The sequence below is a fragment of the Marmota flaviventris genome, chromosome 17 (genome assembly GCF_047511675.1).
Source record: "Marmota flaviventris isolate mMarFla1 chromosome 17, mMarFla1.hap1, whole genome shotgun sequence".
Lineage (NCBI taxonomy): Eukaryota > Metazoa > Chordata > Mammalia > Rodentia > Sciuridae > Marmota > Marmota flaviventris.
Genome location: NC_092514.1, coordinates 16,023,394 through 16,035,605, shown reverse-complemented (window position 1 = coordinate 16,035,605; position 12,212 = coordinate 16,023,394). Strand labels below are relative to the sequence as shown.

General features: G+C 47.3%; 1 protein-coding gene across 1 annotated transcript in view; it reads right to left on the bottom strand.

The window, feature by feature from the left end:
- Positions 1 to 12,212, bottom strand: part of Lrrc75a (leucine rich repeat containing 75A) — a 41,212-nt gene that overhangs the window by 10,981 nt on the left and 18,019 nt on the right. The window contains exon 2 of the mRNA XM_027924089.2: positions 1,967 to 2,095. Within this exon, the coding sequence (XP_027779890.2) occupies positions 1,967 to 2,095 (129 nt within the window). The remainder of the gene's footprint in view (positions 1 to 1,966; positions 2,096 to 12,212) is intronic.

Here is a 12,212-nt window from a genome sequence, read left to right as displayed (position 1 = left end):
AAAAATAATAGCTTATCTATATTTTTTTGAGAGCATATTGCCTGTCATTCCTCTTACCTATAAGCCAATTCAACTCCTGTTCTAGAAAATGCAGGGGTTCAGAGCCTTTAAGCTCTCTCCACAGGCCCATTTCTGATAACTTTCCTGCTTCCCAAGGATGGATCAATCTGAATGAGAGGCCAGGGTGGTTCCAGACTGAGCTGGTTGGTTCCCCGTGGCCTTTGGTACTAACTGGCTCTCTCCCCCAGTCCCTGAGATTTCAGGTCCACGGATCTCATTACTGTCTTTTCTTACTGTCTCCCATTTGAGGCCAGCATTCCTGCTGTCTGCTGCCTCCCATCTTGACCCTAGCCAATATCTAGCCGTCTAGAGTCAGCCCCATAACCCCAGAAGCTAGAGAGAAGGCTTTAGACAAAGGGCTTGGTCCCAGAGGCTTCTTTTCCCCTGGGCAAAGTCCTAACTCCCTGGGTTATTATGGAATAGGCTAAAAGAGGTATAGGCTTAGGACACCATCTCCCTACTCTTATCCTAGATCCTACTCTGAGAATGGATGCTTCCCTCCATACCTCTTGCTTCTGCCCTGATTTTCTGCCCATCATGGATGAAGTACTTTTTTTCAGAAGTTGTCGGAAACTGAGGGTTGGGAGGGAAGGAACCAAAACCACATAGAAGAGCTCAGTGTGAAGCTGCCCCTGGCCCTCCCTGCCTAATCCAGGGTCCTGCTGCACAGACCAGGGTGAGCCATCATAGACCCTGGGGCTGGCAGGACCATCCACAAGAGGTTGAGTGCTATTTTTTGGGGGGTGGGGGTGGGGGTACTGGGATTGAACCCAGCGGTTCTTTATCACTGAACTACATCCCTAGTCCTTTTTATTTTTTGAGACAGGGTCTTGCTAAGCTGCTGAGGCTGGCCTTGAATTTGAGATCCTCTTTCCTCAGCTTCCCAAGTTGCTGGGATTATAGGTGTGTGCTGTGCTACCAGGCCTGGCTAAGCAGCAATTTTGAAGCCTGGAGACTGCTGGAGCTGCTTCTTGTAGCTCTCTAGGGCCAGGTAAGAAAGGGACGTTAGTGAAATGGTTGCATAACATGACACACAACCTCAGAGTGGAAGATAAATCTGGGAGTGGTGAGGACTGAGGCAAACAGGAGAACCCAAGGCAAGGCCACTGCTAGCCTTATATGGTACTTTTGTGCAAATAAGGAGAAGCCCACTTCTAGGTCTTGGACCTGTGCCCCTGACTTGTTAGACAGACAAAGAGGGCTGAATTTTAACTATCTCCTGCCTCCTCCATCTTGGCCACCTCTCTAGCATGTCTTTGGGCAGTGTACTGGTTCCACGTAAAAGGATGCCTGTCAGCTGTCACTCTGTAGGGATGAGGGCCTCATGATGAAGTTTCCAGTTTTTCAAGGGCAGTAGAATATAGGGCTTTTTTTGGTACTGGAGACTGAACCCAAGGGTACTCTACCATGGAGCCACATCCCCAGCCCTTTTTCATTAATTTATTTTTTTAATATTTTTTTTAATTATAGTTGGACACAATATCTTTTTTATTTATTTATTTTTATGTGGTGCTGAGGATCGAACCCAGGACCTTACACACACTAGGTGAGCCCTCAACCGCTGAGCTACAACCCCATTCCTGCCCTTTTTTATTTTGAGACAGGCCTTGCTAAGTTACTGAGGCCGGCCTGGGACATGCGATCCTCCTGCCTCAGCCTCTGAGTTGCTGGGATTACAGGTGTGTACCACCATGCCTTTTTAAGATTTAAAAAATTGAAAAAATTGGTGATGAATTTGCCCCATAAGCCCCAAAAAACTCGTCTGTGCTGATAACGCCTATGAGGGGCCACCTTCTCAGTGCCTGCAGGAGGGGGCTCATCCTTCTTGGGCCCTACATTGCTCTGCCCAGAATGGTGCCCACTTCACACCCCAAGACCTGGCTGGCTCAGACCACAACCACCCTACCGGCTTGGGACAATGGATGTAGCGGGCGAGGCTGATGATAAGGTCATGTGTGATGGGGTCCACCAGGTTCCGGAAGCTGGCATAGCGATACAGAACATCGTCCAGTGAGGTTGACTCCATGCCCAGATCCTGAAAGAGCAGATATCCAGAGATTAGGGGCAAATTCCCAGAGGTCAGGAGTCATCCAACTTGCTTGGCATTCCCAGGAGCAAGAGGTGCAGCTCTTGGAGGCAGCAAATCCTCCCCCAGAATCCTGGCAAGGAAGCATCTACACAGCATTCCTCAGGGGACCAGGATTAGCTCCTCCCTAATTCTTTACCTCCCAGGTGAGGAAGAGGGACCCACATCTGCAGATCCCAGTTTGTGAACCTCTCCCAAGATAGTCTCTCCAGACTGCCTCTCTGGTTTCCAGAAGGATGAAGCTAAGGGTAGCTGTCCTTAGCCCTGGTGGCTGCTTCTCCCTAAGGGCAGAGTTAGGCGGCTGCATACACAACAAACACTCCTGCCTTGTGTCAGGATGGTTTTCTGATCTTTATTCTTTTTTTTCCCCTCCCCCTGCTGCTTCTGAGGTTATTCTGACTGCTCATTCTGTAGGTGACCCAGCCTCAGTGTTCTTTGCCTTGGAGGTTTTTGAGTTGTAAGGTTCTAAGGAGAAGCTGCCAGGTACTCAGAAGAAAACCCCACCTGGGACCCCACAGAGATATTAGGTGGGGGTCTTCCTGATGAGAGAGGAGCAGGGTGGAAGTGAGCTGGGACATGGGGCAGTGGCCGAAACTACTGGAGCAGAGCTTGTCTCCTGGTCTGAGGAGGGACAAGGGCTTGGGGGTGACAAGGATCGGGACATGTTATCCCAAAAATTGGCATGGTGGCATTTGAGAAAACAGAAACAGGAACGTCTCTCTCCACCCATCCTTCTTCCCTGCAGCAGGTGAGAGAACTCTTTCACCTTCTTTTATGTCATGACTTCATTCTAGAAGGGTCCCCTCTATGGGGAGGAAAGGAATGTCTTCATTATTGAAAACAGAGATGCCAAGGAGAATCTGAATAAAGAGACCTACTAAGACTCCCCCAAGTTTATCACCATTAGTTTATACCCTTTTGTCCTTTGGTGAGACTTCTGCACGATTATCCACAAAATTACATGGATTTGAGCCATATCTCCAAACCATCTTTGGGTCTCATGTCATATAAATCTTATATATTTGTGTTTTTTTTTTTTTTTTTTTTTTGTGTGTGTGTGGGGGGGGGGGGGTACTGGGGATTGAACCTAGAGATGCTGTACCACTGAATTGTATCCCAGGCCCTTTTTTGTATTTTTTTCTAATAGTCTCATTAAGTTGCAGGAGTTGGTTTCAAACCTATGACCCTCCTGCCTCAGTCTCCTGAGTTGCTGGTTTTACAGGTGTATGCCACTGTGCCTGGCTGTAAATCTGTTTTTTTAATCATAGAAAATTTCAGCTGTGAATTTTAGGATGCATTCGGAAAATTTTCTGTCCTACAGGAGCACCACATACAGAGTCCCCAGCTCCAAAGACTGTACAGAGACCCTGCCAGCAAGGACCACCATGGGTGTACCTCAGAGAAGTTAGTTGTCCAGTGTGGACTGGGATCCAAAGGTCCTGTTCTGACTGCTCTGAGCTGCTTAAAATCCTAATGCCAGGAAAAGGACAGGTCTCCCAAATACATTTGAGCTTGGCTAGTGGGAGCTCAATATGAAGTTCTTTGCTTTCAAGAAGTAAAGAAACATGCTTTTTCTGCCCTGGAGTGGTGGATTAAACAATAAAAGTTGATGGGCGTTGGACAGGAAATGTGGTGGTGACCAGCTGAGTTCCAGCTGGGATTTGCCTGTCATTAGATAGAATATTCAGAACCCCTGCCCTGCATTTCTTTTTTTTTTTTTTGTGGTCCTGGGTACCAGGGGCATTCCACCACTGAGTTTCATCCCTTACCTTATTTTATTTTGAAACAGGGTCTTACTAAGTTGCCCAGCCTGGACTTGAACTTCAGATCCTTCTACCTCAGCCTTCTGAGTCGCTGGGATTACATATTCAGAAGTTTTCTAAACATCTTCCCCATGTGATTCCTAGAAATCCCTATAAGGAAGTGGGCAGCACATCATCATTTCTGATTGACAGGTGAAGAAATGGAAGCCCAGGCAGGTTGACATCTTCATCTGTCACAATTTCAGGAATGCTGGGGTGAGTGAGTCTGGGCTTGTTCTGCAAGGCTTGCATCTGCTGTTATTCACCACTTGGAGTGAGCTGGGCAGGAGGTGCTGGATGGCAGGGATTCTGCTCAGTGGTTTGGAGGCTGATAACTCTAAGAACAAACAGCAGTCTTGCTGGGCGTGGTGGTACACACCTATAATCCCAGTGGGAGACTGAGGCAGGAGGATAGTGAGTTCAAATCCTGCCTCAGCAACTCAGTGAGTGAGGCCCTGTCTCAAAATATTAAAAAGGGGCTGGGGATGTGGCTCAGTGGTCAAGCGCCCCTGGGTTCAATCCCTGGTACAAAATAAATAAATAAATAAAATAAAATAAAATAAAGAAAAGAAAGAACAGCTTCTGCTAAATGAATCCAGAGGGGTGAAGATGCTGGCCAAATCCTATCTACAAGTGATTGGGGGCACTCTGTTCTCTACCCCTCATAATGGCCAGTTCTGGGAGCTTTGTTTTCCATCTGAGAGGCAAACTCTAATGCCCTATGCCAGGTTCTTTGACTGCTAAAATAGTTTTCTGGGGACCTAGATCTAGAGACCCAAGGTGAGGCATGGCTAGGTGGAAGGAGCTTTTGTCAAGTTCCGGAGCTAGATCCTTTGCAGAACCAAGTGTAACACTTGAGTTGACCTCTGTCCCTGGTTAATGGGGACAGTTGCCCCAGCATCACAAGTCAGTGAGAGAAACCAAACCAAGTAACATAGGTAAAGCCTCTGGTAGAGACCAGAGCCTCCCCTATCCCACTCTATTCCCCTCTGCTTCCTATTCCTGGGCCTGGGAGGTTCCTCTTCTCCCCATGCAGTAGTTCTTGACCTTTCTGGACCACAGACACATCTGAGGATGAATCAAAAGCCATGAACTTTCCAGAAAAACAAGGGAGTCAGAGCAGAAGAGGTGGGATGGGCAACATTGTGCTTGAAGTCCATGATTGCTTCAAGGTCACGAGGGTGTATCTGGGTGGTGTGGATACATCCCAAGACACACATATTACCCAGGAATATGCATAAATGTGGCCCTGTGCTGCCTGGGGCAGGAGGAGGCTGGGAATGCAGGAAGGCCTCAAGTCAAAGGGCTTGTGTTATAGGGTCTCAGAAGGCCAGTGTGGTAAAAGGGCCATGATCCAGCATCCAGCTTCCCAGGGACACCCCTGCTTATAGCTCAAGCCTCCATTCCATGAGAAAGGAATTGGGGAAGGATGGCAGAGGAACCGGGTGGAAGCAGAGGTGTGGTGGTTCCCATGGCCAGATGCTCCATGGGAAGGTCAGAGGCATGGGTTTATTTTTCTTTGAGTGTATCCTACAAGCTGGGCTGGTCCTCTGTAACTGTGGATCGTGCCAGCTGTGTGTACCCTTGATACCTAGTGGTCTCAGGCCCTAGCTGGCCTCTACCACACTACAAGTCTGTGAGCAAGAGACCTTGCTTTTGAGATCTGTTTCTGCATCTGTGAAATGAGTACGCACACCACAACCTTAATCAAACTGGATCTGATGATCTTGAGGCTGGCAGGTAGGGACTGGGGTAGAAAAGAGGGAGGCCAGAGGAATCAGCAAGACTGCAGGTTGTGGTTTTCAGCAGAACGTATTTTGGCTTCATACAAACAAATGTAGCTCTACTGCCAAAGAAAAGTTGGAAAACCCAAGACTAGGTGATTGCTTCAGGGTGATTATTTCTACTAGCCCCACATTTCCAGGACAGCTGAAGTCACCCATTCTGGAAGGACCAAGAAAATGTCACTGGCTAATCCAGTGGCTGGGCGGGTCTGAGAAGAAGCAAAGTAGCCTTCCTAGAGCCCATTCTCCCGACAGTGGCTCTCTTTCCAGTATTGCCTGGTTTCATGCAGTTGTTGCCTGATGGGGATGGTGGGAAGGAAGGATGGGCTTTGCGGGAGTAGGGTCTCCCAGGATGGCATGCTGGGAGATGGAGCCAATGCACTCCTTGTGTATTCCAGCTGGGGTGGGGCTCCCACAGGTTGCAGACAATAATAGGGAACATCAAATGGGGGTAGGGCAACAGATGCTGCACGCCTCATTGCTTTATTTCTTCATTTTGATCCTGTCTAGCTCCACAGAATGCTTGTGTTGCTTTAGGGCACTTCAGGGTCCTGAGGCTTACAGGCCACTCCAGCCTCCTGGTGTCTTCTGGTACCCCTCCCCTAAACCATTGTTTCTTACTGCCCATGGGGCTGCCCCCAGGGTGGGTATGAGGGGAAAGCAGGTAACCAGATCCTCAGGGTATCTTAGGAGCCGCAGGGGATGGGCTTCTCTGTTTTTGCCCCTAGGGTCTGCATCAATGCTGCCCCATGGGGGCCCCTTGTGCTCCCCTCCGCCTTGGCTTCTTCATATTTGAGGGAAGTGGAAGAATCAAATCCAGACATGGCCCTCATATGCCCCAGCCTTGCAGAGGTTGGTTACCCTGGCAAAGCATGAGGCATCGAAGCAAATCCCATCCGCTTCATTATGGGTCTAAATGGTACCATCTCCAGGAACTTCATACAAGAACCATTCCTTCTCAGTAAGTTTGGGAGCTTATTATTAATCATTGGATGTCCTTGAATCACGCTGGCAAGAGGTATGCTCAGAGGGTGTGGTGGCCTGACCTTGAGTCACTAGCTGCTCCCTGACCTGCTGGACTTATTGGTCATGGATACACAAGGCATCTCGGAGGAAGAGGGGCCCTACATGATGTGAGTTTGAATAACCAGTTTTGGGAACTTGTGAAGAAGGGATGAGATGATGGTTTGGGGCCAGGGGTATAGGCTCTCAACAAGTGAGTAGGAATTAATCCGGGAGGTCAGAACAGCACTTCCCTAAGTGTGGTCTAAAGACCTCAGGAAGAGGGCCCTGCAGACCCTTTTGCAGCTCTGAAAGGACCTTTTTTTCCAACGACATAATCTGTGTGACACTAGAGTTTCTTCATACGCAGCAACCAAAACAATCTGTTGCAACAGACTGAATGTTAAGGATGGCAGGCCTGAGAAATCAACTGTCTGCAAGGAAATTGGACATTAGAGATGCCTCAGACTGTGAAAAAATGCCCCTCTTCTTCCTATTACAGTACTGGGGATTGAACCCAGGGGCACTCTACTACTGAGCTGTATCCCTAGCCCTTTATATTTTAGAGGCAGGGTCTTGCTAAATTGCCCACGTTGGCCTTAAACTTGCAATCCTAACTCAGCTGACTTCATCTCTCCAGTCTCCTATTACCTCGGCTCTTTAATGAAGTGCCCCATCTAGGCATACACAGCTATGTGGTGGTGCTGGGGGGCGGGGGAGTGTCCAGCAGAGACCCAAGCCTACACATGGTTTCTGGGAGAAGGAACAACATCAACCAAGGATTGGACCCCCTGACTTTCCACTTGGTTAACAATGGAGAGCTGATACCTGAGATTGGGTAATATTAAAGCTAAGAGACTTATGGGTTCTAGAGACTGGGAAGCTCAAGATTGGGTGGCCAGTATCAAATGGTGGGAATGCATGTGAGAGTTGTGAGCTGGAGTGGGCAGAGATGAGGAGGGGACAAGGCAGCTGAGCTTTATGATAAACTGTCCTTGGGAGGACTAAGCTATTCCCAAGAGAACTTACCCCGGCTTTCAAGAAAGATATTTATCCCTCTTTAAGACCTCACCTCTCAACACTTCTACATTGATAAACTTCAACTTTTTTTTTTTTTGGGGGGGGGTACCAGGAATTGAACCCAGGGGCATGTAATCACTGAGTCACATCCCTACTGAGCAACACTCCCAGCCCTCCCCTTTAATATTTTTTTTTTAGTTATCAATGGACCTTTATTTTATGTATTTATAGGTGGTGCTGAGAATTGAACATAGTGCTTCACACATGCTAGGCAAGTGCTCTACCACTGAGCTACGACCCTAGCTCTTTTTATTTTTTTAATTTTGAGACAGGGTCTCACTAAGTTGCTTAGGGCCTCGCTAAATTGCTGAGTCTGGCTTTAAACTTGCAGTGCTCCTGCCTCAGCCTCCCGAGCAGCTGGAATTGCAGCAACCTGAGTTTTGGTGGGGACAAACTACATATAAACCATAGCATTGACCTAGAATCTTAGTTGAGGGTCACAGGGGAATTTAAACATTTGCCTGTGGGCCAGCTCCCTTCCTTTCTTAGTCTTTATTGGTATAGTGGGGATTTTAGATCTTGGTTAAGGTTATTAGTTTTTAAATGTGAAAATGACCCTTTCAATGATCATATCTGGCATTTTGCACTCAGGTTAGCACACATATGTACACATCCCTGGCACTGAGTGTGCATGCTCAGAGTTGCTCCTTGCTCCTCAAAACCTCTCCATGGTGACATTCAGACCTCTACCTTGTACTAACTATACTGCTGAGGAACATCCATCACTGGGTACTTGCTTTCCCCCGCAGAAAGAATACACAGATGGTTTCTTTTCTGAGCTCTAGATTATGTCAAAATTTCTTCATGTTGAAATCTTGCCTGAAGACAACCTGGCTTGACAGAAATGCTCTTCAAAATGTCGTATGTTGCTGGCTGTGGTGGCATATGCCAGTGAGTCTAGAGGCTGAGTCAGAAGGATTGCAAATTCAATGCCAGCCTCAGCATCTTAACAAGACCCTCAGCAACTTATCAAGACCATGTCTCAAAATAAAAAATAAAAAGGACTGGGGACAAGTCAAGCAACCCTGGGTTCAACCCGCAGTACCAAAAAAACAAAAACAAAAACAAATGGATGCTGTATGTTACTTGGCTGCCCTCTGGTACTCAGTAATGCAGAAGGTTTTGAGGCTGTTGAATTTTTGTTTCTTGAGTTGCTTTTTCAATCCCAGGCTCCTCCTGGAAGGCTGTCTTTGCTACTAAACCCTAGCTGTTTCTTGGAAGGTTCTAGCATACTATTCCTTTTTTTGGAATGTCAGTTCAACATACAACATAGCCTATAATACAGTTGATTCTTTTTTTTCCCCCCTCTGAGGATTGAATCCAAGGGCACTCTGAGTTATATTCCCAACCATTTTTTATTTTATTTTGAAACAGGGTCTTGTTAAGTTGCCCAGGCTGGCCCTGAACTTGCAATACTCCTGACTGAGCCTCCCAAGTTGCTGGTGGTGGTGAGCACCCCCACGTCTGGATGGCAACTGACATTTTGGCAATAATATATATTTGTAGTTGAACATGAATACAATACCTTTATTTTATTTATTTATTTATGTGCCTCTCAGTTGTTGTTTAGTCCCCAGTGCCAAAAAGAAAAAGAAGGTAGCAGTATTACTCACAAGAGCCAAAAGGTTGAAGCAACCCAAGTGGCTGGGGATGGAGCTCAGTGGTACAGCATTTGCCTAGCATGTGTGAGGCCCTGGTTTCAATCCCCAGTATTTAAAAAAAAATTATACAACCTTAAAAAAGGAAGGAAATTCTGACATATGCTACAATGTGAATGAACCTTGAAGACCTTATGCTGAATAAAATAAGCGTCACTGAAGGACATATATTGCACGAGGTTCCTAGAGTGGTCAAACTCACAGAGACAGAATGGTGGTCACCAGGGGCTGGAGAAGGTGGAATGGGGAGTCGAAGCCTAATAGGTATTGAGTTTCATCTGCGCAAAATGCGAGTTCTAGACTGCTTCCACAATGTGAATGTACTTAATTAACACTGCTGAACTGCACACCTAAAAATGGTTAAAATAATAAATTTAATATTGTGCGTATTTTACAACTAAAAAAGAAAAGAAAAAGGGCCCAAGGTGGGTAGGCAAATACAGATACCTTCTTGAGATAGGAGGGTGCATGTGTATCTGCCTATTTTTCTTTTTTTTTCTGCTTGTTACACTTGGTTACAAACTTTTTTTCTTTTGATACTGGGGATTAGACCCAGGGGCACTTTGCCACTGAATACAATCCAGTTTTATTTTCATTTTGAGACAGGATCTAAGTTGCTTAGGGGCCTTGTCGCTTGTACCTGGCTGGTTATTAAAATTTTGGCACTGGGCTGGGGCATTTGCTCTGTGGTTGAGTGCTTCCCTAGCATGCATGATGCCCTGGGTTCCATCCCTAGCACTGCAAAACAAATTTAAAAAGATTTTTGCCACTGTATTCAGTGATGAATCTGGTTTGTTTGAATTTACCTACAGTGTTAGAGTCTTTCTAGCTATAAATGGTTTATTTAGCATGTGTGTTCAGGAGGAAAACTGTAGGCTCTCAGTATCTCTGCCTTTATTTTTTCCATATTCTTTCATTAATATGCTTTTTTCAGGAGTCTCGAGTTCACCTTCCATACCACTGAATTCACACTCCATGGCATCTTCACTACTTTCACGGCCACCAAGAAAGACTGCAAGTTGCTAGCATTTCATTTCCTTGTAATTCTATTTGCTTGTTAATCTCCCTTTTCATCTCATCCTGTGGTTTTTCTTTTCCATCTCTGCTTGGCCTCTCTTTGTGGCCTTTTGTTCTTTTCCTACAAAGTTCATTTCTTCCACATCATGCCATAAATCAATTCCAGAGGTCAGGGTTCGGCTTCCATAGTGTTTATCCTACACCCCCATTTTTTTTTACTTCCCTTCTCCACTTGCTCAACCTTGAAGAAGGTGAGATTGAGAGAGATCCATGCTTTGTCAGTCAGTCCTTGTCCCCATGCCCGCCTCCCTGGGTAAGAGCTAAATCCAGTTCTACAGGATCTGGCTTGCTGTGGTGCCCAGCCTGGGGCTGCGCCTCGGGCATTAGCTAACTGAGAAGCCAATCTTACCCCCTACCTGGACCTCCAACGAATGCAAGTGGACTCCACAGAAATCTACCACAGTGTCTCCAAGACATTTCCTATCACTGGCCAGGCAGGATGTGGGACAGGTGTGGGCAGCAGCCACACCTCTTAGATCAACTTCTCTCCCCCTCCTGCTCTCAACAAATGGACGCAGACAGAGGCTTGGGAGAGGCTGAGAGTGGGAGGGTGGGAGCAGCACTGTTCCCATTTCCAAATCATCACCTGGTGGTACAGGGCCAGCTGCCTGGCTTTCTAACTGGTGCAATCCTCAGACTGAGGGAAGCCTGGATCTTCCCTGGACTGGCTCCATCTGTCTGACAGCGAGGGAGGTTCCTCTCAGACTGTCCACCTGTCTTTGTTTTCAGTATTCTCTGAGTGTTCATCTTTTGGGGGAGGTGTCTCCTGAGGTGTGTGAGGGGAGCTCTGGGAGAAGCCACACAGAGGGTGGCCAGGCACATTCTATTTTAAACCTCAACTCCCCCCTTCCCTTTGAAACCCCAGGTTTTCATATCCATTCCCAGAAGGAAGGCCTGTGGGAAATGAGCTGGCATTTGTCTCTGTCCTCGGGGCGTGACTCCACAGTTTCTGCCATAACACAGCCTGGGGAAAGGAGGAGGCAGTGAGCGCTGCATATTAACCAGCCAAGGTAGACGGCTTCAATATTGAGAATGTGCAAAGCCGCTTAATGAGGCTGTAATCAAACCCAGCCCACCAGAGGGAAATTCATTAGAGTCCAGAGGGCAAGCAGGAAGCAGAACTGAGCTCTCCCCTCCTCCCTCCTGGCTCTAGAAACACCAGGCTGCTGCTTCTCCTAAGGGAGGGGACAAGCCTGGGAAATACCGGGGAAGCAGCTGGGTGGCCTGAACTCCCATCTCCTTCCCTGTGACATTCTAGTTTGCCTTCCAGGGGAATCCCAGGGGAAGGAAGGGAAATGTCGGGTGCTGTTAGGGAAACGCAGCCTGAGGAAGCCACCAGGGAGAGAAGCCAGGGCATCTCAGAGTTAAAGAGGCGGTCGCAGATGAAACTTGCTTCTTCAGGAAGACAGTGGTCTCTCAGGCAGCAGGGCAGAGTCTTGAGTGTCACTAGGAAGGGAGAGGATGCTGGGGCAGAGGGGGCGGGTATGAACACACTGAATGCAACAAATAGATGTGGGAATTAGGGAACTAGATGCTGGTCCCCCAAAGACAGGTCCATGCCCTCATTCCTGGAACCTGTGAAGGTGACCTTATTTGGAAAAAAAAAAAATGTTCTGGAGATGAGAGCATCCTTGTTTATTTAGGTGGGACCTAAATCCAATAC